Source organism: Panicum virgatum, chromosome 7N (genome assembly GCF_016808335.1).
Source record: "Panicum virgatum strain AP13 chromosome 7N, P.virgatum_v5, whole genome shotgun sequence".
In the NCBI taxonomy this organism is placed as follows: Eukaryota; Viridiplantae; Streptophyta; class Magnoliopsida; order Poales; family Poaceae; genus Panicum; species Panicum virgatum.
Window position 1 is genome coordinate 13,200,466 of NC_053151.1, and position 26,509 is coordinate 13,226,974.

General features: G+C 48.1%; 1 protein-coding gene and 1 long non-coding RNA gene across 2 annotated transcripts; one reads left to right on the forward strand and one right to left on the reverse strand.

Moving 5' to 3' along the window:
• Positions 1 to 21,623: 21,623 nt before the first annotated feature.
• On the reverse strand, positions 21,624 to 22,760 carry LOC120680944 (translation initiation factor IF-2-like). The gene has a single exon (XM_039962513.1). The coding sequence runs from the start codon at positions 22,758 to 22,760 to the stop codon at positions 21,624 to 21,626; it is 1,137 nt and encodes a 378-aa protein (XP_039818447.1).
• Positions 22,761 to 24,867: 2,107 nt separating this feature from the next.
• On the forward strand, positions 24,868 to 25,561 carry LOC120683961. The gene is made up of 2 exons (XR_005679010.1): positions 24,868 to 25,032; positions 25,141 to 25,561. It is a non-coding gene; the product is annotated as an uncharacterized LOC120683961 (long non-coding RNA).
• The last annotated feature ends 948 nt before the right edge of the window (positions 25,562 to 26,509 follow it).

Genomic DNA, 26,509 nt, shown 5'->3' on the forward strand with positions numbered 1-26,509 from the left:
GAATCTATCAACAACCACGAAAATGCTATCCCTCCCCTTCTTAGTTCTAGGCAATCCCAAAACAAAGTCCATAGAAATATCAAGCCAAGGGGAAGTAGGGATAGGCAAAGGCATATACAAACCATGGTTGTTCAGTCGTGACTTAGCTTTCTGACAAGTAGTGCAGCGGGCAACAAGGCGCTCGACATCACGGCGCATCCGGGGCCAAAAGAAGTGGGCGGCCAGCACCTCATGCGTCTTGTAGACGCCAAAGTGTCCCATGAGACCGCCTCCGTGTGCTTCCTGTAACAACAAAAGACGAACCGAGCTTGTTGGAACACACAGCTTGTTAGCGCGAAACAGGAACCCATCCTGCATGTGAAATTTGCCCCATGGTTTGCCATTCATACAATGAGCTAAGATATCTTTAAAATCAGAATCATCGACATATTGATCTTTCACAGTTTGCAAGCCAAAGATTTTAAAATCTAACTGGGATAGCATGGTATATCGACGAGACAAAGCATCAGCAATGACATTTTCCTTCCCATTCTTGTGTTTAATAATGTAAGGGAAAGACTCAATGAATTCTACCCAATTAGCATGACGACGATTCAGATTTGTTTGGGTACGAATATGTTTCAAAGCCTCATGATCAGAATGGATTATAAACTCGCGATGCCAAAGATAGTGCTGCCATGTTTGCAAAGTGCGAACTAAAGCATAAAGCTCCTTATCATAAGTAGAATATCTCAGGTTAGCACCGCTTAATTTCTCACTAAAATAAGCAACCGGTTTTCCTTCTTGTAACAAAACAGCACCTAGCCCAATACCGCTAGCATCACATTCAAGCTCAAACACTTTATTAAAATCAGGCAATTGCAAGAGAGGAGCATGTGTTAACTTATCTTTCAAAGTGTTGAACGCTACCTCCTGCGAGTCGCCCCAAGCAAATGGCGCACCTTTCTTTGTAAGCTCGTGCAAAGGGGCTGCAATGGAACTAAAGTCACGGACGAACCTACGGTAGAAACCGGCAAGTCCAAGAAAGCTCCGAATTTGTGTGACCGTCGTCGGTGTAGGCCATTCCCGAATGGCATCGATCTTGCTGCTGTCCACCTCAATGCCCTGTGGAGTAACAACATAGCCAAGAAACGAGACACGTTGTGTGCAAAAGATGCATTTTTCTATATTTCCAAACAAGTGAGCAGTACGCAACGCATCAAAAACAGCACGCAAATGTTCTAAATGTTCTTGCATAGACTTGCTATAAATCAGGATATCATCAAAATAGACAACAACGAACAATCCTATGAAAGGCCTTAGAACTTCATTCATTAAGCGCATAAAGGTACTGGGAGCATTAGTCAATCCAAACGGCATAACCAACCATTCATATAACCCAAATTTCGTTTTAAAAGCCGTTTTCCATTCATCACCCAGTTTCATTCTAATCTGGTGGTAACCACTACGCAAATCAATCTTAGTGAAAATAATGGCACCACTAAGCTCATCTAGCATATCATCAAGGCGTGGTATAGGATATCGATAACGAATGGTGATGTTATTAATAGCACGACAGTCTACACACATACGCCATGATCCATCTTTCTTTGGAACAAGTAACACAGGAACTGAGCAAGGGCTAAGAGACTCACGGATGTAACCCTTGTCGAGCAACGCCTGTACCTGGCGCTGGATCTCCTTCGTCTCATCTGGATTTGTACGGTACGGTGTGCGGTTCGGAAGCTGTGCGCCTGGAATGAGATCAATCTGGTGCTCAATACCACGGAGTGGTGGAAGACCCGATGGCAAGTCCTTGGGAAAGACATCAGCGTACTCCTGCAAAAGGTTAGCAACCACAGGGGGAATATCCAAAGACGGTGCATCATCGAGTGAAACGAGCACACTATAGCATACAAGTGCATAGCAGGGCAAATGAGCATCGTAGAGATCATCAAAATCAGCACGTGTAGCAAGTAAAACAGGAGCATTCAACTTGATTTCAGAATTAGAGGGCGATGGTGATGGTTCAAGTTGTTTAGCATTCCTAGCAGCTCGAGCAAGATCATCTTGAACAATTTGTTCAGGTGTCATTGGATGTATAATTATTTTCTGACCCTTAAACATGAAAGAATAATGATTTGAACGACCATGATGCAAGCTATCAGTATCGTATTGCCAAGGTCTACCAAGTAACAAAGAGCATGCTTCCATGGGAATAACATCACAATCGACAAAATCAGAATAAGCACCCATGGAGAAAGGGACACGCACCGACCGTGTTACTCTAAGTTTTCCACCATCATTAAGCCACTGAATGTGATATGGATTCGGATGCTTACGAGTGGGTAATGACAACTTCTCGACCAGCACGGTACTCGCCAAGTTGTTGCAGCTGCCGCTGTCGATGATGATGCGAATCGACCGCTCCTGCACAACGCCCTTTGTATGGAACAGAGTGTGTCGCTGATTTTTCTCAGGCTAGGCGACCTGTGTACTAAGAACACGCTGCACAACAAGATTTTCATACCTATCCGCATCGCCCGGGGTGACATGTACCTCCTCATTAGCTGCATGGTCAGTGGCAAGCATGGCATGTCGAGGTTCTTCGGAATCACTTTCAGAAGAGTACTCACCATTGTCACGGATAAGCAAGGTACGCTTGTTTGGGCAGTCCCGAATCATGTGCCCAAATCCTTTGCAACGATGGCACTGAATATCCCGTGTACGTCCTGTGGAAGGAACAGCGCCTGTGGGAGAGGGTGCTGCAGGTTTGGCCGACCCCTCGCGTGGTGTACTGCTGGTCGTGGATGACGCAGGTAGAGCAGGCGCTGAGCTGGTTGCCGGCCTTCTTCCTGCAAAAGAGTTAGGATATGTCTTCGAACGGCGTCCCTGCACTTCACGTTCAGCTTTGCAAGCATATGCAAACAATGTGGTCATATCAGAATATTCTTTATAATCAAGGATGTCCTGAATTTCGCGGTTCAAACCACCGCGAAAACGAGCCATAGCAGCGTCATCTGTCTCAAACAAACCACAACGAATCATACCTTTTTGTAACTCCTGATAATAGTCCTCAACAGACTGTTGACCTTGTCGAAAGCACTGCATTTTTTCAAGCAAATCTCGTGCATAATATGAAGGGACAAATCTGTGTCGCATGGCAACTTTTAATTGAGTCCAAGTGGTGGGAGTGGGATGTTTTTGTTTATATTCACGCCACCAAATTAAAGCAAAATCAGTAAATTCACTAATAGCAGCTTTAACTTGAGAATTAACAGGAATATCATGGCATGAAAATTTCTGGTCGACCTCTAGTTCCCAATCAAGATATGCAGCAGGATCATATTTGCCATTAAAAGACGGAATTTTAAATTTAATCTTAGCAAATGAGTCATTAGGTTGATGACGTACCACACGGCGGGCACGACCGGTGCGAGTACCCTCTTCCTGTTCCGTGTCACCGCCATAATCTTTCTGTAACTCTGTGATCGATGTGGACAATGTGTCGAGCCGTGCCACGATGGTGTCGAGCGTGGTCTTAGCGGCCATCTGAGCGAGGTCGAGCTGATCGAACCTCTCGGTCGATGACGTGATCGTCGAGTCAAGCCGTTCATGCATCGTCTTCATGTCCGCGGCCAGTCCATCAACTCGTGTCCGCATGTCCTGCAGCTTTTCATCCGTCATGCCTTCGTCTCCTGCCATAGTTAGCGCAAACACAAAAACAAAGCCTACGACAACAAGGGTGTAACGGTTCACAAGGCGCTCACAGTAGTGCTGTTATCAAATTCTTATCCGTTCTTACCAAGCACACAGGGGTGATCTGCAACCAATAGGTAGAACCGGCGAAAGATTGGAGGAGCGATTGCCTGGAGAAACAAAGTCTGCTCGTCGTAGAACTATGTGGGGATCTGGGTAGGCTGCACTCAATGCAAGGGTTAGCACAATCAAACAATAATGCAAGGTTGAATTATAGTGCCAAACACGTAATCAAAGCTGCTGGAAACAAGGTGTAAAAATTGAGCAAGGGTATGGGGGAAAGGAAAAACACAAAAGTGAAGAACAAGGAGGGGCGCACACCTAGGCGTCCTGCGTGATGCGCCCAAATGAGGTAACCTCCGTTCTGTTTCCCTGTTTTTTTTTGTTTCTCTCTCTCTCTCAAGATCCGGATGTCCCTTTGTATGGTAGGACTGCCGAGGCAAACAAGACTTTCTCAATTGAAGTCGATCAGGATTAGGCAAACCTTTTAAACTTGCTAAAAGGAATACACAACCGGTGGATAGGGAGGTGTGATCCGAAACAGAAAAAGGAAAGGGGTGGAGGCGTCGGCGCGTGAGAGGCGCGACCAGAAATCACGCACGCGGTTGTGTTTCTCTCTTTCCTTTTTTTTTTTTGACTTGCCAAACACACAAGGCAGGGGAGGGCGATCAGGGGCAGAGAGATGGTGGCGGCGGTAGGGTTAGACGAAAAGAAAACAAGGATAGAACACAAAGTAACTAGCAACAATTGAACGCGTAAGCACACAAATTCAACAATGCAAATTATTGAAAGAAAGTGCAAGGCTCAAAAGGGTGCTGGGACAAGGATCTAACCTGATAATAATTTTTTTTTTGGTTTTGTGGACTGTAGGAAAGGGAAAAACACTAGATAAACTCACCGATCAACCTGGAAACCTGATACCACTTGATAGAGCCGGAGTGCCCGATCTTTCGGTGAGTAGGGATAAATTCGACTTGGCGGAAGAAGACCCTCACGATCCGACTACGACGAGTGAACCCGAAGCGCCAATGCAATCGCTGAACCAACTCCCTGTGGTTACCGACCTTGTTGATGCAAGATCAGCCTGATCACGAAGATCGTTTCCTGTCCGCAATCGAAGAACGAACAAGAAAAGGATGCGAGCAATCTGATTATCTCTCGAAGGTGGAGTTCTGAATACACGAGGACAGCGCTGTTTTGCGCGTGTTCCAGAGTAGCTAAAGCTAGATGTAAACAAAACTCAAGTCTGAATTGAAAAGAAACTTCTCTATAAATAGAGGGAGAGGGGGCGCAGCCCCTAGGGAAGGGCGGCCAGGAGATGGGGCGCCGCCCCTGGTATCCAGGGCAAAGGGGGAGGGCGCAGCCCTAGGCGCCCACATAAGGGCCTTTGTTGGGCCAGCTTCTATTCTTCTGGGCCTTCATTCTTCAGTAGCATGACGAAGTTCAATTCTCTTGCACGGGCCCGAGTGATTGGCCCAGAAGGTGGCGCCTGGGGTGGAGGTGCATCTGGAGACGCTAGAGAAGGTGCTGCTGGTGTAGACGTACTCGTGGTGTCCTCATCAAGATATAGTGCGGCACTGCCACGAACTTGGCTAGTGCAGGTCTTCCCAGGATGGCATGGTAGGAAGATTTGAAGTCGGCTACTTTGAATTTGATATATTCTATCCGAAAGTTCTTTTATGTACCAAACATGACTGGGAGAGTAACTGAGCCAATTGGTGTAGAGGAATTCCCGGGGACGATACCGTAGAACGGGGCCTTGCTTGGAGTAAGCAAACTCATATAGTTGAGGCCCATCTTTACCAATGTGCTTGCAAAGATCAGGTTGAGCCCACTTCCGCCGTTGATGAGTACTCGAGTAAGCTTAGAGCCCTGAATGATTGGATCGAGTACTAGCGGGAACTTTCCAGGTTCAGAGAAGCTGGTCCACTGATCCTCCCTGGTGAAGGTAATGGGGACCTCGCTATATTTGAGTGGCCTCTGAATTGCTGGCTCGACTGAGAGGATCTCTCTGAGTAGGAGCTTCTGAGCTCGCTTGGAGAAGCTAGCATCTCCTCCAAATATAACGTTGACGACATTTTGTTGCTATTGAAAACCGACGTGGTCCTTCTTGTCATCTTCGTCGTCTTTGTCTTGTTCTTTCTTGGGGCTGGCTGCGGGTGCTGACTGGAAGGACTTGCGCAGGATCATGAACTCCCACATCGAGTGGTTGCTCTTGGGGTGGATTGGGCACCTTTTATTGTGAAGGATCTTGTCGAACTGGTCCTGCGGCTTGTCGCCCTTCTTACCATGTGGTGTGCGATCCATGGTGCCGACTGTATCGTCAAGCTTACACTTACGCGTAGGATCCCGCTGGTTGCTAGGCCCTCCATGGTCGTTGTGGCGCTTCCCGTTATTGTCATTGTTGTGGCAGGGAAAGCGACTGCGTTCTTGCTCCTCTTCATCTGCCCAGCGCTGCATCATGTCACGTAGATCTACTACCGTTTTGGGCAAATTACGCCCAAAGTCGCGGTATTGTGACTGGACGGTGATGCCGCTCTGGAAGTAGTCGATGACGTCGTCGTCGGCGATGTTGGGGATGGTAGCTCTTGTGTCGAAGAAGCGCTTGATGTAGGATCTGATCAACTCACCTTGCTCCTGCTTGATCATGGATAGGGCGTGGCGAGTAGCTACTCGGTGTAGCGACCCTTGGAAGTTGTCGACGAACGCCTTCTTGAGGTCCTCCCACGAGTGGATTGACTCGCGTGCCAAGCTTTCGAGCCACGTGAGGGGTGCAGGCTCCAGGGCCATCAGGAGGTAGAGGACCTTGGTTTTGGTGTCTCCCCCTGCAACACTAATAGCGGTCGAGTATAATTGTAACCATTGAGCAGGGTCTTGCTTACCGTCATACTTTTGGATGTTCGTAGGCTTGAAATCCTTCGGGTACTCGATGTTGTCGAAAGCCTTACTCAGGGCTTGGAAGCGGCTGGAGTTATCCGCAAGTTGCGCTCTGCGTCTTGCGTTGATGATGTCCCGTGCATCCGCAATGGAATCAGCTACCTCTTCCCTGTTGTTCCCACGGTTGTTGTTGTTGCGGTTTGGCTGAGGGCCAGGAGCTTGGTTTGCTTGTGGTTGGCCACCTCTGGGGCGATGAGTACTTGCAGCTTCCTGATCCTCTTGGTTTCTTCGGTTCTGCTATTCCTGCTGCTGTTGACGCTGGTGGCCTCCGGGGGTACGGTTTGCTTGAGGTATTGCTATTGCAGTAGCCCTTGATCGTGTACCGTGAAGCAAGGACAGGGGGTTCTGTCTCTCGAGTTGTTCAACAGTGTTTTTGGTGAGAATTATGACTCGTTCCAACTCGGGATTCTGGGGCATCGTCATGAGTTGCAGGGTTGCTTCTGTCATTGTGGTGATTGGTTTTCTGAAGATAGGATCCGCAGCATTGTTGAATTCATTGTTGAGGTTGCGTGGCGGGAGACGAGCACGTTCGGCCGCACGAGTCCTGCGCACTTCTTTGCGTTGATTCCTTTCCCTGCGGGCTGTACGAGTGACTTCGTCTTCGTCAGCTGGAGCGTCTTGGGTCAGATTGTCTGCTGAGATCTGATCCAAGGCTTCGTGATGAGCCCATGGTTCATCAAAATATTAACCTCAGTGCATTTACTGTTTGTGTTGAGCACAATATTATGAAGGAAGGAATATTTAATCTTGATGGCGTGTCGTCAAGTCTCATTTTTAAAGGTGCAGAATTTTTCAGAAAAGAGGAGAAAGAGAAGGCAAGGCAATATGTTAATATTGGCTCCATGCATGTCGAGATCCCAAGAGTATTTCCAACTTAAATATGGCACTATATTTATATCACTTTGACATGTTGGAAGAAGTTGACGTCATTAGCATCCTAGCCGGATCATTTATATATTATTCTATTCCATATGTATGCTTCACGTATGCATGTAGTAGTTATTTTATACTACTAGAGTTCTGGTCTTGTTTGGTTAGGATACTTGGTCGAGTCGGACTACGTTTCGGAGTTGAGTCTGGTTGGCCTGCGAGCCATATAGTCTGGGCGCTGGCCCTTGTAACGCAGATTGGATTTTATTTGTGTCTCTTGTCTAGGGTTTCTTCTACGAACAGCGAGACACCGTCCGATCTCATCTACCTTGCCGATTCTTTTGGATCGTGATTGGGAGCGTGATTAGGATTGTTTCCTGGGTGCGCTGCTCCGGATTCTTCAGTGGATCCCCATCTTCTGATCGTGGTTCGTCGTGGCCGCGGGTGGAAGATCTATCTAGGGTTTGGTTTGCATCTTCTGTAAGCCGAATCCCTCTTTCTTTCAATGCTGCTACTGGTGTTGGTTAATCAAGCGGAATTAATTTCATTCATCTTATTTTGGTTGTGAGTACTTGCTGGCTGTGCGAGATCTTTTTTATCTGCTCTAAAGTACTCTTGTTTGACCGCTGGAATTCAATAATAGTTGTGCTGATCTATTGCCGTGAATATTATCTTGATCGAGAATACGTGAGCTTTCAGAATTTGGATTGGCTGATTGTTGCTGTGGTCGACATCCACCTTACTGCTGAATCAACACCTATCTATTCAAATAAAGTAGTATTGTTGCGGTTGGTTGACATAAGTAATATCAGATTACGACTTCTGTTTTTCTGTGGCCGCTAGCTGAGGGTTATTCAAATTCCAATTTCTTTGTTCAGAATTCAGAGAAGTAGTTTGCTTGTGTTTTTGTACCGTGAAAGATTGGGAAAATTATTTGGACAGTGTAGCTGTGTCCTTATCAGTTGGTATCAGAGCCACGATCAGAAGATGGAGATCCACTGAAGAATCCGGAGCAGCGCACCCAGGAAACAATCCTGATCACGCTCCCAATCACGATCCAGAAGAATCGGCAAGGTAGATGAGATCGGACGGTGTCTCGCTGTTTGTAGGAGAAACCCTAGACAAGAGACACAAATAAAATCCAATCTGCGTTACAAGGGCCAGCGCCCAGACTATATGGCTCGCAGGCCAACCAGACTCAACTCCGAAACGTAGTCCGACTCGACCAAGTATCCTAACCAAACAAGACCAGAACTCTAGTAGTATAAAATAACTACTACATGCATACGTGAAGCATACATATGGAATAGAATAATATATAAATGATCCGGCTAGGATGCTAATGACGTCAACTTCTTCCAACACGTCAAAGTGATATAAATATAGTGCCATATTTAAGTTGGAAATACTCTTGGGATCTCGACATGCATGGAGCCAATATTAACATATTGCCTTGCCTTCTCTTTCTCCTCTTTTCTGAAAAATTCTGCACCTTTAAAAATGAGACTTGACGACACGCCATCAAGATTAAATATTCCTTCCTTCATAATATTGTGCTCAACACAAACAGTAAATGCACTGAGGTTAATATTTTGATGAACCATGGGCTCATCACTTCGTTTGGATCATGGAGGCTTGGAGCACCCCCGGGCTGGATGATTATGGGGACCAGACACTCGTGAGAGAAGCTTTCTAGGTCTGATTCATAATCAGCTAGGACAGTTCCACTAGAGCCAGTTTCCCTCTCGGTTTTGAGGGGAGTGCCGTGTTGAAACGGGAGATCATCAATGCTGGCGACTTCTCGCCAGTTGTCGAGTAGTTCTGCGAGGGTATGACCTCGGCAAGATTTGAGTTCCATCTTAGCCAGCGCATTGGTGATGAAATCCAGGCTGTCTTGAGGTGGCTCGACTGGATCTGGGTAAACATCAAAAACGGGTGCCTCCCGGCTAGCGGTGGCTGATTGGTTTTCGATGTGAAGTAGGTGATCCAAGCTATTTTCATAGGAGGATCTAATCATCTGTTTGTAAACAGACGATGAATTGCACAAGCCAAAGACGGGTTGCGCAATAAGAGTCCCAATCCGAGTGAATTTTGGTTTGAGATCAATCCGAGTCCGAATAGAACTCGAGTTGTTTTTGAGTTTCGGATCGATCTCCTTGGCGAGGTTGGGAAGTAACATAACGCCGCGATCATGAGATCTGGCAAGCTTGTTGGAGTCTTCCGACGTGGAGCCCTTTGGCATGGGAGAGTTGGTTAAGTGGCTATCGAAGCCGCCTGAACTATTGGCGACGTAGACCCACGAACCGAAGATGAAGGTGGCACCTCTAAGAGGCGTCATGGTGCAGAAAGCGAAAGTGGCCATCGAATTTGTCGAGTCCCCTACCTGGCGTGCCAGCTGTCGGTGTTTACCGCCAAGCCTGCTCAGGGATACCCTTAGCAGCAGGGTTTGTAGGTAGGGATCGACGGCTCTGGAACTCGATGGTGCAAGGAACACAAAGATTTAGACAGGTTCGGGCCGCGAGTTGCGTAATACCCTACGTCCTGTGTGGTGGTTTGTATTACCTTAGGTGTAGATGTATTTCGAGGGGGTCCCTGCCCACCCTTATATATCCGGGGGGATAGGGTTAAGCTGAGTACAGTTGGAGTCCTTTTACAACACGATCGGGTAGTTTCCTTATACTGCAGCTAGTTCTACACCTATTCGGGTTGTTACATAAGAGGTAAGAATCTCCTTGATCGGGTACATTCTATGTCTATAAGCAGTCCCACTGTCCCGGGTCTGACACTGGATCTAATGATTCTTATGTACCAAAACGCAGATGAGATTGAGAAATTCAAGAAGATCAAGGAGGATTCAGACCGAGAGATGGCGACAGTCCTCAAACAACTCAAGGACCTGTCAGAATCCCGGGACTTGATGCAACGAGAGCTTGAAGAGCTAAGAGATGTGAAAGATGCTGCTCAAGCTGTGGTGGACCTTGTGGAGATCCCACAGGGGAACGAAGACGAGCCGCTCACATTGGCGGGTGTGACACCCTAGGTGTCTGCACAGTAGTTGTATATCTATTGTATGCATCATGTGCTTGAATTGCTTGAAAAAGGATCTTTTTGTAAATATAAAGGTTATATGTGTCATTATGATTTTATGCAAGGTCCTTTTTATAGTTATATTTGAATAGGTTGTGAAATTATAGCTTTTGTGGAGGGTGTTTTTGCAAAATGTAGTGTAATCATTGCATGGCAGGAAAATTTTCAATTCAGCCTAAGTTTAAAGTGAATTTACCTTAAAAAAGACAAAATTCCTTGGAATTCAAAATCCCTCCTATGATTTCAAAAATAGCTCTTGAATCTTTGATCAAATAAATTTTTGCACAACATCAAAGTTGTAGATCTTGAAAAGTTGAACAACTTTCATGTTGGGCACATTTTCATTTGAGCCCTATTTTAAAAGTTATCGCTGGTTTACAGTTGGGTCCCTGGAATTTTTGGAAATTGCGTTTAGGTCCCTTTTCCCCTCCCTCCAGCCTGCCTGCCTGCTCCGTTTTTCAGCACCGCCCGCCGCCGCTGTGCAGTGCCGCCGCCCGCCGTGGAGGGCCAGCCGGCCACCTCCTGCTTCGCGCTGGCACCCACGCGTCGCTCCAAACCTCCTCCACCTCCCGTTGCCTCGCGCTGGCGCTCTCTCCCCTCGCCACGCCGCCCAGAACCGCCCGCGTGGCCACCACCTCGCCGCCGCGGTGGCGAGCTCGCTGCAAAGCCCGCCGCTCACTCCTCTCGCGCGCATGGGTACTACAAGAACCCCAGAGAGCCGTTCCTTTCGCGCTTTTGCCATCTCCTAGCCCATAGACTCCAGAACACCGCCGCCGCTCCACCCGCAACCCCCGCAAGCTTGATGCCGCCGCGGAGCCACCACTGCAACTCTCCTCCGCCCGCTCTGACCCCCTAGCGAGCTCCACCGTGGGCCCGCGAAGCTCTCCGACCCGGATTGCCCCTCTTTCCCTCACCGGAGCACCCTAGCCGCCGTTGAACCTCCGCCGCCGCCGCCCTGCTCTGTCGAGCCGCCGCCTCTGAGCCCCTCCCCACACCCCAAGACCACCCAGAGGTGCGCCTTGACCCGGTGAAGCTCCCACTCCTCTTTCCCCTCGCCGCCGGTGACCCCCTCGCCGGGATTTGGCCGGTCAACTCTGCGCCCCTCTCTGACCACCGGCCAGGGACCTCGGGTTGAGAAGAAATGAAAACCCGGGGGGTTATTTGAATAGCTCGTGACTCAAATGAATAGTAGCAGCAAGGACCTTTTTGCTATGTTTTGCTGTGAACTTTGAAATTCAATAGAAATTCGTAGAAAATTCGTAAAATAGCAAATCTAGTTGTTCTAGAATCCATGTGTAAAGCTCTATGCAGTAGAATCAAAATATGGTGGATGTTTGTTGAAAGTTTTTGCTGTACAAATTAATTTGTGTCACTAGGTATATAAAGACTAGTTGTTTTATCTTTTTCTTAACTGATGATTGAAGCCATGTCTTGCAGTGAAATTTTTATGGTGGTTTGTTCATGTGACACTAGTGTTGCTATAAAAACTTCGTGGTCAGATCTCATGTTTAGCTATTTCTTTGATTTAATCTTTGTTTAGTAGACTTTAATTATGATAAATAGTTTATGTTGATGTTAAATCATGAAAATATTTATGAGTCTTATTTTTGAATGGTTTAGCTTGTACATGAAGTTTGAGCCCAAGTTCATGGCTATAACAGGAGCTAAAAATGAATCTTGTTAAGTTGATGTCTGTTTTGTTTATTTTCTCAGAATTAATTTTTTGTAGATAAAATTTCAAAGTAGCTAATTCATCTCTGTGTCAACCTACTGTTAAATTTTGAGCTTCTATTTTGCTATGGTTTAACCTGTATAATTCAATCTTGTTCTAGGTGTTGTCTGAATGAATGAATTGTTCTGAATAAATGGTTACATATTTTGGCATGTAGTCTGTTCATATTTTGTTTAGTGTAATTTTTGCTAAATTTATTACTGTTGTGCTCTGAGTTGTTTATTTATTAGCAAACCATGATTTAATTGCTATAGGAAGCTACTCCCACTTGTTTAGGAAGTTAGTATAGCTTTCTTATGCTGTTGATCATGATGCCTTGTGTAGTTAGATATGTTGAGTTACTACTCTATAAACGATTGCCCATGTGTGTATTAATTTTGTTTGCTTAGCTTCACTACATCGTGAGTGTGTTTATAATACTGTTCTTGCATTACATATAGATATGTCTGCTCTATCGGACGTGACGTATGAGCTGATCCCGGAGTCTGACGGAGGTGATTTCGAAGCTCAAGTGAACACTGTTGTACTAACTGAAGCCCCAGACCAAAGTTCGAAAGAGCCCAGTGCTGAAATAGTTAGTGACTACCGAGAAGGCAAGCCCCGGACATAACCTATATTTCAAATTATTATCATTTACTGTTATTATTTACTTGTGCATTTACAGTTCTTAGGATTTGAATTGAAACCCTAGATGCATGATCCTAGGAACCTATGTACTGAACACTAGACCTGAGTTCGAATAATTGCTAAGCTTATAGGACCGGTAAAAGTCGAGTGATTGCCTGTCACTCGCGAGCTCTATAGGAATTGCGTGTTTACTTTCTATTATCAATATAAGGATGACGGACGGGGTTGTGTTCGATATCATGACCTTGTGTGAGACCCTGTCTGTGTTGATGAACTTGCTAAGGTCGCGGTGGTTAAGTTTTTGAAAGTATTAGCCACATGCCGTAAATATGGTACGCGGTAAGCCTAGTAGCCGATTGGACCGGGGAGTGGATATACCTCTCACTCTCTCTTAGGGATAGGTTTTATTTTTATGTTGCGCAACACTACGGCTAGGAGGGACAAGGTTGGACCTTGGAGCCCTGTAGCCGGGGATAGTCACTCTGTCCACAAGCCGGAAAGAAAGGTAAATGGTTGTTTGGGAACGACCCGACGATGTTCCAAACGTGTGTGTTAGGTCTGCCTGGCCAGGTTAACAAATTCGATTCGAATCGTCTGCTTCTCACAGTTTGGGACTGCTTGATCCCTTTGCCACACAGAGTAATAAGAGCAATAGTACTATGATCAATCTTGATGTTTGCTTAAAGATCTAGCTTGGTTGGTTAGTAGTTGCTTACATAGAATGGTTAATCAGCTAGAATCTTGGAAGCTAAAATTTGAAAGTAAGGACCTACTCTTTATTGCTTTACAGCAAAAGGAAAACCAGAGCCTCACAAAACCCTGCATAGTCTAGTTAGGTGGGCTACGTATACCCATTGACGGTTAAGTCTTGCTGAGTATTAGAATATTTAGCCTTGCTGTTGAAACCCTTTTTCAGGTATGAGTTTTGAGCACCATGTCGCTAGCTTGACCTATCCCTGCTCTTTGCCTCCTGGCTGGTCCGTAGAGTGGGATACGTCTTCGGCCGGCAATGACCCTGACGAGTGATACCATGCTTGGGCTAGCCTGGTATACTTTTGCGACGTGTTGTAGCCGTCGTGTGTTATCTTCCGCTGTTTAAACTCTGAAGCTTTACCCTTATGTTTTGTATAACTGGTTTACTAAGTTTGGTTTTGTAATAATGTCTTGAACTGGCTGTAATCACTACTTTACCTGTGTTGTAAAATTGTGGTTGTAATATCTCTGGACTCGCCTTCGTGCGGGGTATGCTTGTTCGATCCGAGAACCGGTGGTTGTATCGGGACGTTACCCGACAGACCAAGAATTGTTCCGTTTGAAGTGTGTTTGAGCCGGTGTTGCCTTTATGGTGATGGCCTGCGCACTTGAGCTGGGATAATTCAGGTGGTTCTGGCACAGCGGGGAGGCTTCGTAAAGTACCCGAGAGCTTTGAAAGGTACGTCTCCACAACCACTCGACAGTATGTAGAGCATGTACTCAGGTTGGTGAAGTCCTACTAGCCACGTACTCCACTGGATCCGCTTGGGGAGGGTGAAAAAGCTGACTGCAGTGATGACCAATTTGGTCAATATCTGGAGGAAACCTCCTCCGTAGCGGATAAGATAGTGGAGACATTGATCAAGTCCGGATCTTCTTGAGTTTTCTGTAAAATGATTGGCGTTTAGAGCCTCAAGTACTTTGTGTGTACAAATGTTTAAATTCGTGTATTATCGAGTACTTGTTTATTCTGTAAGATCTTCTGATCTGTCGAGTAGTAGAAGATAGAATTTTATAGGTTCTGGCGGCATCACGCCTACTCAATTTTTTATGGTAGATACAAAGTGTTGTATCCATTTATGCTATAAGCAGGGTGGACTAAAATTGATTCGACTAGTTTGGTTCTATTTAGAACTCTAGTGCTAACTGGTTAGGATTGAATCCCATGGGGTTAACCAAGTGGGAAAAGCACTTTTCATGTGAGTGATTGGCCCGTAGACTGTTGCACATTTCTTTTTGGAAAGAAATGTTCAGAGTTAGAGCGGTGCTCTTGTGAATTTGGTCGTCCAAGTGAACGGGAGACTCTCATCAAGTACTTGGAGAACCTGATGATTAATTGTCGTTATGCTCCTTGATTGTAGAGTAATTTTCAAAGATGACCGGTTAGGATAGACCTCATCAGGTCACCCAAGTGGGAAGAACTTTTTGAAAATATCCACGATTTACTCGAGCCAGCGAGTAGCGTGACCTTTACCCAAGGACTGGATTGGTTTCTAAAATAGACCTGTTAGGATGAACTCCGTCGAGTTAACCAAGACGAAAATATTTTAGAAATATCCAAAACTTACTCGAGCAGGCAAGTAAGGTGTCCTACCCAAGGACTAGAGTAATTTCTAAGATAGACCTGTTAGGATGAGCCCCGTCAGGTTACCCCAGATGGAACTATTCTAGAAATATCCAAAACCTACTCGAGCCAGCGAGTAGGGTGTCCTAAACAATGACTGGAGTAATTTCTAAAATAGATCTGTTAGGATGAACCCCTGTCGGGTTACCCAAGATGAAACCATCTTAAAAATATCCAAAACCTACTCGAGCCAGCGAGTACGGTGTCCTAAACAAGGACTGGAGTAATTTCTAAGATAGATCAGTTAGGATGAAGCCCGTCAGGTTACCCAAGATGAAACTATCTTAAAAATATCCAAAACATACTCGAGCGAGCGAGTAAGACGTCCTACCCAAAGGACTGGAGTAATTTTTAAGATAGATCTGTTAGGGTGAATCCCGTCGGGTTACCCAAGATGAAACCATCTTAAAAATATCCAAAACTTACTCGAGCGAGCGAGTAAGGTGTCCTACCCAAGGACTGGAGTAATTTCTAAAATAGATCTGTTAGGATGAACCCCGTCGGGTTACCCAAGATGAAACCATCTTAAAAATATCCAAAACTTACTCGAGCGAGCGAGTAAGGTGTCCTACCCAAGGACTTTAGTAACTTCTAAGATAGATCTGTTAGGATGAACCCCGTCGGGTTACCCAAGATGAAAGAACAACAACAACAACAACAACAACAACAAAGCCTTTTGTCCCAAGCGAGTTGGGGTAGGCTAGAGATGAAACCCAAAAGACACAAAGGTCATGGTTCAGGCACGTTGATAGCCAGTCTCCAAACGCTCCTATCCAAAGCTAACTCCTCAGAGATATCCTAATCTTTAAGATCTCTCTTAACCAACTCGTCCCAAGTTAGTTTAGGTCTACCTCTACCCCTCTTTACCTTACCAACATGCTTTAGCACCCCACTACGCACCGGCGCCTCCGGAGGCCTCCATTGGACATGTCCAAACCATCTCAATCGATGTTGGGTAAGTTTCTCCTCAATTAGTGCCACCCCTACCCTTTCCCGAATAGCTTCGCTCCGGACCCTATCCCTCCTTGTGTGCCCGCAAAACCACCGTAACATCTGCATCTCTGCTACACTCAGTTGCTGGACATGTCGCCTTTTTGTAGGCCAACATTCAGCACCGTATAACATCGCCGGGTGAATCGCTGTCCTATAGAACTTACCTTTTAGCTTTTGTGGCACCCTCCTGTCACAGAGGACACTAGAAGCTTGACACCATTTCAACCAACCAGCTGAAATTCTATGCCTAACATCTTCATCAATGTCGCCATCCTTTTGTAGCATCGAACCTAAATACCGAAAAGTGTCCTTATGGGCCACCACTTGCCCATCGAGACTAACGTCACCACCCTCATGCCTAGATGCGCTGAAATCGCACATCATGTACTCGGTCTTGGTCCTACTAAGTCTGAACCCTTTTGACTCTAACGTGCGTCTCCACAGCTCTAATTTCCTATTTACCCCTGCTCTACTCTCATCCACTAGCACCACATCATCAGAAAACTCCTTGGAGTAAACCATAGTTTAAGGAACTACTCGATTGTTGCTCTATGTTGAGCAAAGCTTGTGGAGTAGTGTTAGATATGGGGTATAGGTCAGATGAGCGAGAGCAAAGTTTACATAGCTGAATAAAAAATATTCGGGGGTAATTCTAATCGTTCAGATAGTCGACTAGATTTTGGGTAAAGCTTCCTTCACCAAGGGTGCCCCAAGGTATTTGCGGAGTAAGTTGCACTCAAAGATCGTGTGGGAGCTCTTGGGGTGCATGAAGCACTTGCATAAGAGCGTTTTGTTGATCTTGTCTCCTCAAAGAGATGTTTCTCCTTGGTGTCTTGTGTGAGGCTTATCCTGAGGGTGGGTGCCTGCCGGCCTACCCTGAGGGTGGGTGCTTGCCGGATTGAACTTTTTGAAGAATGCAGAGGCGTGCGCTGGGATGCGGTAGTTGGAAGAAGTGTTGTAGGCCTCTATTTTCTCATGCTCCATTCTCCTTGAGATGATGACGTTGCGTGCGTCATGACCGATGTTGATCACGTTGCGAAGATCGCTGTTGGAGTAGTCATAGTTGTCGCCCTGCTATTCTTGTTGGCGGTTGGCGATGCGCTGGCGCTTGAACGCCCTTTTTTGGTTAAGAAGGCGACGACGTTCATAGAGGTCCTCCGCTGCAGGCTGCTATTCCAGTTGGACAGTTACCGTGACTGCTGGAGGAGGTGCAGGCGGGTCTTGGTTGATAACAGCTTCGACTTCTGCAACTGCAGGAGTAGTTTCCATATTTTCGGAGAGGTACTCGTCATAGTCATCAGAATTGTAGTCGTCGAGGTTTAGATGTTCCATCGAATCACCCTCTGATTTGTGGACTTCAGAGATGCGAACCATGAAGATTTCTTGGCAGACATCCTAAACTTCTTGGTCTTGTTTGCTTGCTGACGGGTCTATCGGGGTGCCTTGCTGGAAAGGGAGATTTGTTGGCTGAGGGCTGAGAGCCTTGAGAGCTTGGGGTTGTGTCTCTTCTAGGGGCACTGTCTGTCCTTGGGGCGTTGCATATATGACCAAGTTTGGGAGAGAGTCCTGATGGGACTTGGAGTTCATAGTCGAGTTGGATTCGACTTCCTTGCTGTACTGGATTAGATCATCCGATTCATCTTCCGAGTTGTAGGAGTGCTCGGAGTCGGAATCGGTTAGGCCACCGATTTTAGAATATATGTGCTTTGGGTGAGCGAGAAGCGGGATGCCCATCTCTATGCGGAGGGCATTCTAGTTCATCCAATGTAGTCATGATTGAGTAGGAGTTAATCCTTCTGGCTCTTTAATCTAGGGTTTGTCAATAATCGACTTGCTGGTTTGTTCAGGAACTTTGGATTTTCCCTTTTTAAGCTTGACTAGTTCCCAGAGGGCGTCTGCCCTCTGGGGTGGATGAGCCATGACATCCATAAACAGGTCGACGTTGTCTGACCAGTCTTCGAGATCATCGAATGGTTCGAAGTTGTCGAGACTTCCCTTGAACTGATCAAAGTCATGATCGAATAAGGGATCAGAAGTATGAGTTGGTTCAGGAGTCCACTTGTGAGCAGGTTTTGGTGAAGGACTCCGGGGTTTCCCAGAAGGAGACGGTCCCATCCGAGCAAGCCGGAGGTTTGCCTCTTCGAGTTCTCCGCAGAATTCTCCTCCCGAGTTCTGTTTCTTTCTTTGCAGAGTGCTATCAGCCATCTTGATACAATTGATGAGTTTAGAATCTACTCGATCGATCCCTGAGAGCATATCTCCCGACCGTTCATGTGGTGGGTTCAATGTTTCTAGGTTCTGCTGTGTTTTAGATGAGTCAAGAGCGGATTCTGCGAGCTTGATTGACCCCTCTATCGATCGAGAAACTCGATCTACTCCATCGAGTAGTTCTGAGTTGGTGATCTTAGGGTGTTTGACTGATTTGAGATAAGCCATGTATTTTCCGAGAATTTCGGAAAAGTGGAGATTTTCGGAGTCAGAATTTGTATCGAACTCGGCTAACTCACGGATTCGAGATGGAGTTGACATGTTTTCTACGATATCCGAGTCAAGGTCGAGTAGAGCTTGTTTCCCGTCGAGTTCTGCAACCATGCAGGTTTCGGCGGATTAGTTGGTGGTTTTCGATTCATGTGTTTTAGGCGAGGTGAGGTGGCTGGAGAAGCCGCCCGATCCATCGGCCGTGCAGGCCCAGGAACCGAAAACAAGTGTTGTGCCCTCGGGCACATTGTTGGCGTCGCTTGATCCGGCCATCAAATTCGCCGATGAACTCGCCGAATCCCCTACCTGGCGCGCCAGTTGTCGGTGTTTACCGCCAAGCCTGCTCAGGGATACCCTTAGCAGTAGGATTGTAGGTAGGGATCGACTGCTCTGGAACTCGATGGTGCAAGGAAAACAAAGATTTAGATAGGTTCGGGCCGCGAGTTGCGTAATACCCTACGTCCTGTGTGGTTGTTTGTATTGCCTTAGGTGCTGATGTGTTTTGAGGGGGTCCCTGCCTGTCCTTATATATTCGGGGGGACAGTGTTACATGAAAAGTTCTAGCCGAGTACAGTTGGAGTCCTACTACAATACGATCGGGTTGTTTCCTTTGTACTGTAGCTAGTTCTACACCTATTCGGGTAGTTACAAGAGAGGTAAAGTACATCCATGAGCTATCCCTTACTCTAGAACATTCTATGCCTATAAGCAGTCCCGCTGCCCCGGGTCTGACAGTTTGTGTTGGCGAACCCGATGCCCAGCCTCCCGGTGCGCAACGGGTGTGCGCCGGAGTACAAGGCGTGAGCTGTCGAGCATGGAGGAGATGGTCCAGGTGGACCGCCTCCTCACAGAGATTGCCGAGCTAATAGCTCGGAAGCTGTCAGGGGTCGCGGTGGCCCTCTCCTTCTGCAAGTGGCTGATGCAGCCGATCCAGGAGAGGGTCCACCCCGGCTTTGAGTACTGGGGTCGTGATGGGCCGACCCAGGGGCAGAACCGCAAGGTCTCCTGGGAGGAAGCGATGAACCGGGTCGCCCGCATCATGATGGGTTATATCCGGGACAAGGGCTGCCCAAAAGCCCACTACTTGAAGCGGCTGACCAACGTCATAAGTGTTCTTGCCTGATCCGAGTAGTTTTGCTTTATTTCTGAATTGTATCCTCTGTTTTTTCTCTGTTTTTCCGACTGCACCCATTGGGTTGTGACACAACTCGGAATTTCTGCAGGCTAAGGTTCTAGAGTTTTGGTCCCCCGCTCCTCTACCTGAGGGGACCCCGGCAAGAAGATTGTCGGGCTCGCCGAGCTGAGGGAGCCGGCAGGAGACGAGCTGGAGTTATCCTCTGACTCCTCCATAGGGAGCGAGTCGGAGGTGAAGATCACCGGAGCGTCGGGGCCGCCGACCGCGGCAGGCCCCAGGAGAAAGACGTGCCGTGACGTGAAGAAGATCCCTCTTTTGAAGGCGGGGCTGACGATGGCGGAGTGCTCGACGAGGAGCTCCACCCTGAGGGGTACGAGGAAGGTTCGGGGGGCATCGGCACCCTCCCCCCACACTAGAGAAGTGGGGTCGGCTGCGGTCGGTCCACAAACCAGGAAGGAGGAGGATGCCGCCTAGGGCTTGACCCATATGCGCGGGGAGGAGACTCCTCCGCGCACGAGGCTTGGGGTCAACGCGGCGGCGCCGTTGAGGCCGACCTTCACGCTACGCCGGAGCGGCGGGTAAGTGCTTCAATCTTGCTGGATTTTTGCTTATGTTTGTGTTTTCTTGCCATGCCAAGTTCTTTTGTGTCGTGTTGTAGGAAGGCGTCGCTCAGCGGCGCCAAAAGGAAGGTGAAGGAGCCAGCTGTGGAGGTCAGCTCCAGGGAGGTGGCGAGGGTCACGTTGCCGCAGAGGAGCCCGCCGAGGACCCGCGCCCACCTAGGTGAGAAGGAGGAGGATGAGGGGGCTGGCGATAGAGTTCCTGTCGGTGTTTAGCCGCCAAGCCTGCTCAAGGATACCCTTAGCAGTAGGATTGTAAGCAAGGGATCGACTAGCTCTGAAACTCGATGGTGCAAGAAACACAAAGATTTAGACAGGTTCGGGCCGCGAGGTGCGTAATACCCTATGTCCTGTGTGGTTGCATGTATTGCCTTAGTGTTGACACCAATTTTGGCTCAATCAAAAAATGGAAATACTTATACCTTATCAAATAAAATATGATAATGGATAGATTTTATCCAAAATTAAAAGGCATAAATAAAAAAGAAATATGGTCCACTCGGGTCGAATACGTGGCCGGCCGGCCGGCTACTCCAAAGATACCAAGAATATATGAGAGAAAATACTCTCTTGGTTCATTAAATAAATAACAAATTAATTGGCTCACGTAGTCTACTATATGAATTACGTGTTGATCAATATAGACATAAAGAGTAAAGAGGAAGCAAAAGAAATAAATAAACGCATACATGCACGCGTACACAATTCATTAGCTACATGTCGCTAATAAGATGGCCCACGTATGCATGAAACGTGGTGGCCTAGATAATGGTAATAAAGAAAATAGGGAGACTGGTGTTCTTGCCCCTGCTAGCAACTCCAATTGCATTTTTACCCCCACTTTTAAAACTTTGTGAATTTGCCCCTGTGTTTTCAAAACGAAGGCTCCGTTTGCCCCTGGTTGTAGCTCCGTCACATGCAGTCAAAATAAACAGCTAAAAATAAATAAGAAAACCTTGCAAAATAGGGGGAAAAGACTAGATTGCCCCTTATCCTTTCATGCGACCCGGCAGCACCTCCCTCGTGTCTCTCTTATCTCTTTCTTCCCACCCTCGTCTCTCTCATCTCTTTCGGCAACGCGGCGCGGCCACGCGGGTCAAGGCGGTCGGGCTCCGGAGTCGGCCCGCCCGGCGGCGCAGGTCGAGGCCGCGGTATGGCCCCGGCGTCGGCGCGCGTCGAGGCGGCAGTCCGGCCCCGGCGCGGGTCGAGGCGACGGACCGGCCTCGGCCCCAGCCCGAGCGTCGGCGTGGCTCGGACTCGTGCGCGGGCGCGGCCCGGTTCCGGCGTAGTCGTGGCGCACCCCCGGCCAGCGGCAGACCGGTTTCCCCTCCCGTGCGACCGGATCTGCCTCCGCCCGCTCGAGTGGAAGGAAGGGCCGGCGGCCAGCGCCGCCTCGACACGTGCACTGGAGCCGCCTCCGCCCACGCGCTTGCGCCACCTCCGCCCGCTGGCTTCCCCAACTGTGCGGCCGGATCCGCTTCCACCCGCCCCGTCCCGGCTTGCATCCTCACTGCCTCCGCCGGCCCCATCCCAGCTCGTGCCGGCGTTGTCCTCACCGTACGCGGCAGCAGCGGCCGGCGGAAGTGCTATTTTTGGCGGAAGTGGCGCGCGCGAGCGGGACAAGCGCTGCAGCATTGGCCGGCGTACGCGAGAGGGACGGCCGCGGCAGCAGCGGCCGGAGGACGCGGCGCGTGCCAGTGGGACGGGCGATGCATCTGCGGCCGAGGTACGCGGCGCGCGCGAGAGGGACGGCCACGGCAGTAGCAGTCGGGGGACGCGGCGCGCGCGAGCAGGACAGGCGCTGCAGCAATGGCCGGCGTACGGCGCGCGCGCGAGAGGGACGGCCACGGCAGCAGCGGCCGGAGGACGCGGCGCGTGCCAGTGGGACGGGCGATGCATGTGCGGCCGAGGTACGCGGCGCGCGCGAGAGGGACGGCCACGGCAGCAGCGGTCGGGGGACGCGGCGCGCGCGAGCCGGGCGGGGGCGGGCGAGGGCGCGGCAGCAGCAGCCGGCGGACGCAGCGTGCGCGAGCCGGACGGGGGTGGGCGTAGCAGCAGTGGCCGGCGGACGCGGCGCGGGCAAGCGAGACGGGCATCGCAGTAGCGGCCGGCGAACGCGGCGAGACGGGCGCGGTAGCAGCGGCCGGCGTCCGCGGCGCGCGCGACCATGGGTGCGGCAGCAGCGGCGAACACAGTACATGCATGGCGCCCTGCATGCAGCCAGAGACTCAACCAAGACAAGCCGTGCGCTGTTTAGCAGTTATGTCCCACAACAAAAAATAGAGGCAAAATCATTTGGGCAGATGAACATGATGGTCTTTCTGAATGAAAGTTGACACCGATAGGAGAGGTACACGGAATAGGGGTAAATCTTTGCTTCATTTTGAGATCGTAAGGGCAAATTCACAAAGTTAAAAAAATAGGGGTAAAATCACCATTAGACATCAAAATGAGGGCATAAACGCCAAAGCCCCAAGAAAATAAAATAAATCTTCAACTCGGTTTGCTCACAAAATGTTTAGTTGCATGCGAGTCCTAAATAAGCAGCCATGAATAAGATAAATACGCCACAAGTGTATGCTTACGTCCATGTATAGCTAAATGTGACGTGCAGCAAACGTCTTGCTGATGTAAGGGTGCAAACTGGCCCGAAATTAATTAGCCATTTTCCTTAATCCCAAGATTAAAAGCAAAAGAAGCGAGGTTAGATGCTGTGCCGAACAATATCTCGCGCCCAGGAGCCTTGAATCGAATGAAACATTGACGAAGTCCAAACGTAACTTGCAACCGCGACCACGTCCAAAGGATTCAAAGCACCACGCCTCCACGTTCTGCGCGCGCGGTGATTCAAATTCAGGCGCCGGCGCCATTAGCAGGTTTGAAAGTCAAATCAGAAGAGCGCCATTCCCTTGCTTTATAAATAGCAGGTCACAAGAAGCGTTCGACACCCCCTGGCTCTCGGACATACCCCCGCTTCTCGATCGCCCGGTTCTTCCCGTTCCCCAGCAGAGAGAAGCGCCGTCAGGCTGCCGGCAAGAGAACCAACCCCGGCAAACTGCAGACACCACCCAAGCACCGAGAGAAGAGAGTTAATAGAGGAGAGAGCGTTCCTGTGGAGGCTGCCCGCGCCGAGGAGTCCGGAAGAAGGTGAGAAGCCTCATGGCGCTTCTCTGATCCTGCCCTTTCCTCCTTGCTTCTCGTCTTCTGCTACTTCATGCACGCCTGCAGCAGCGTCTTCATCAGCAACCTCGACAGCGGGCCTCGCGCCTCCCTCTTTCTGGTACACAGGGCCAGTGAAGGTGGTGCCGTATCTATGGACGCCATGTCCTGGTGAAAGGTAAAAGAGCCGATGATGGCTGCGCTATGCGCATGGGCTTCAAGCCCCGGTAAAGGTGCAAAAGGCCAGCAAATGCGCCTCGGTGAAACTCTGGATTGGACGCGATCTTGGCTCCATCCACGATATGAAACTGGCTTGACGCGATCTTGGCTCCATCCAGTATCGGTACGTTATTGCCTGGCCACGGTTCAGTCTCCGCCACTGTTGCTGCCATCGCCGCCGCCGTCTATGTGCGTGAAGCTCACTTCGCCGTAGAAAATCCAAACTGAAAAGTAAACAAAACAGAATGCTCCATATGTAAGAGAGCATGCCGATTAATTTGGTTAGGGAACTAACCAAAATCAAATCATATACTGGTTAAGCTATATCTTGGATGCTAACGTGCACCCAGTTAGAATTCATGGTTGATGATATTTGCATATTGCTTCCTGCATCGGCAACCATCATGTTGAAAAGAAAGCTAACTATAGACGTAGCATGCCTGTAGTCTCCTTGCACTAACTTGCACGTAGACTATTCAGAATGAAATGCATGCATATATAATCTTGGTCATGAAAACGCTAAGCACATCTGCTCCAGGTTCACTGAACGAGCTTGGCCAAAATTAATTTCCTACGCCACGGCAGGACCGGCGTCAGGAAAACAATTCAAATATACGGCAATCATCTCTTGCCTTCAAGATCCTATTTTCTTGAGGCTAATGACTTAAAATCTGATGATAAACTTCCCCATGCTGCATATTACAAATGTCGTGCATGTCAAGAGCAAGGATTTGGGATTCGGGCCGAATGGGCCGAATTTCGATGAAATTCGCCCATTTCGGTTACGCCGTAAATAAAATTAAACCGGCCAAAAAAATTCGGCCCACTTTGAATTTGTAGCCCGGTCCAAACTCAATACCAGCCCACTATTACCTTTCATCACTATAAAAACTCGAAATCCATCCTGAAACCCTAGGAAATTCATTTTCTTCCCCCATCCTCCCTGGTGGCAGCCGCCAGCAGGAGGCGGAGCCGCGGAGGCGCGGTCGCTCTCGCGCGCGGAAGCTAAGATCCCCGTCGTCCTCCTCCCAGATACGATCCACCCCTCTCCTTTCTGGTCTAGGTAGAACCATCTCCACTCACACCCTCTCCACTCCAATCTATAGCATGTATAGCTGCTTCTTTGGTTTTAATCTGTTCTGCAGTCTAAACTTGTGATGATCTTTTGTAGTGTCCCCCCATCAGATCATCATGCTTGGCTAGGCCCTCCTCATGGAGGCCTCACGGAGTGGGTTGGTCAGCGGCCGGCGGTCAAGTCGTTGGGCACGTCGGAGTTTGGTGATGATGCGCCGGCGAGCTGCAGCAGTTCATTCGGCCAGAAGCAGAACGCCTAGATGAAAAGTAGTCATACTTGTGTCGCTTGAGTCTTGTTCCTCTCACTGCTTCTCTGACGCTTGGGTGGAATATTTGTAGAAATCGACCTTATTGAGCTTATTGTATACAGAGTGCTTGTGTTGTTTGATCATTTTCCTTAGCTGATTGGTTGCAAGTACAAGCAATGTGTTAACTGGACTGTTGTGCAAGTAGTATTATCGTTCTTATCTTTGATGCTTGTATCATCTTTTTTTTGAATAGAATGCCTGTTTTTATGTTTTGTGAAAAATTCGATTCAAATGCGGCCAAATTCGGTCAAAATTCGGCCAAATTTAAATTGTTTGACTGGTCTACTCAATTGAAATTCGGTCCGAATTTTCCAAATTTTCCGAAATTCGCCCAGTTCAGTGGGCTCCAATTTTTTCAGCTTTTGAATCCCAGAACCTTGGTCAAGAGTAGTTGAGAGGAAATTTCTCTCTTGCATCTCATGTTCAGCCAAATGATGGAATAAATCAAACAAGGACATATATATATGTTCTCAATATACAGGTTTATCCAGACGGCATCATTCATTCTCAAATAGTAGTCTGGTGGCTTAAACTAAAATTATGAAATAAAATACCATGCTTAGCATATGGCCGCTTATGTCTTGCATCTAAATTAGATTCCGTGAGGGAAAGATCATGCATGCTCATTAAAGTTATAAAATACAATAAACAGTGACATCATATAGCCTCATCCATACATGGTTTGGCTCTGTCAATCATCAAAGTTCAAACTTTACCATAGCCTGGTGAAGTTATTCTAAACAAACGGCGCCACGGCAAGTCCGGCGCCGCTGAATATCGAAATACAGCTTGGCTAATCCGGCTGAAATGAAGAGAGTAATAAACCATATACTCTTTTGCATATGTAGTCCAAATAATACAATGCATGATGTTCTAGTAATATAAACTCATGCATGATGCTAAATGAGCTCGTTAGAGACTACTCAAACTAGTCTCTCAAAGTCCACTACGACATACATGATATAAATGTTCTAGTGAAATATTGAATAAAAGCACTCTGTTTTGGCTGCACGTGTAGCACCCAAGATGCATATACATCATGCACAAGCATCATATATGAGCTCCCAAAAAGAAACGGGCTCATGCTATATTTTGAAGACACTGAAACATGCCCCACGGCAAGCATGCATCACAACACGGCATGCATCACTACGACAG

What these genes read in the sequence shown, in the direction of transcription:
- LOC120680944 (XM_039962513.1), bottom strand. Translation starts at nt 22,760, where the DNA reads ATGGTCGCGCGCGCCGCGGACGCCGGCCGCTGCTACCGCGCCCGTCTC.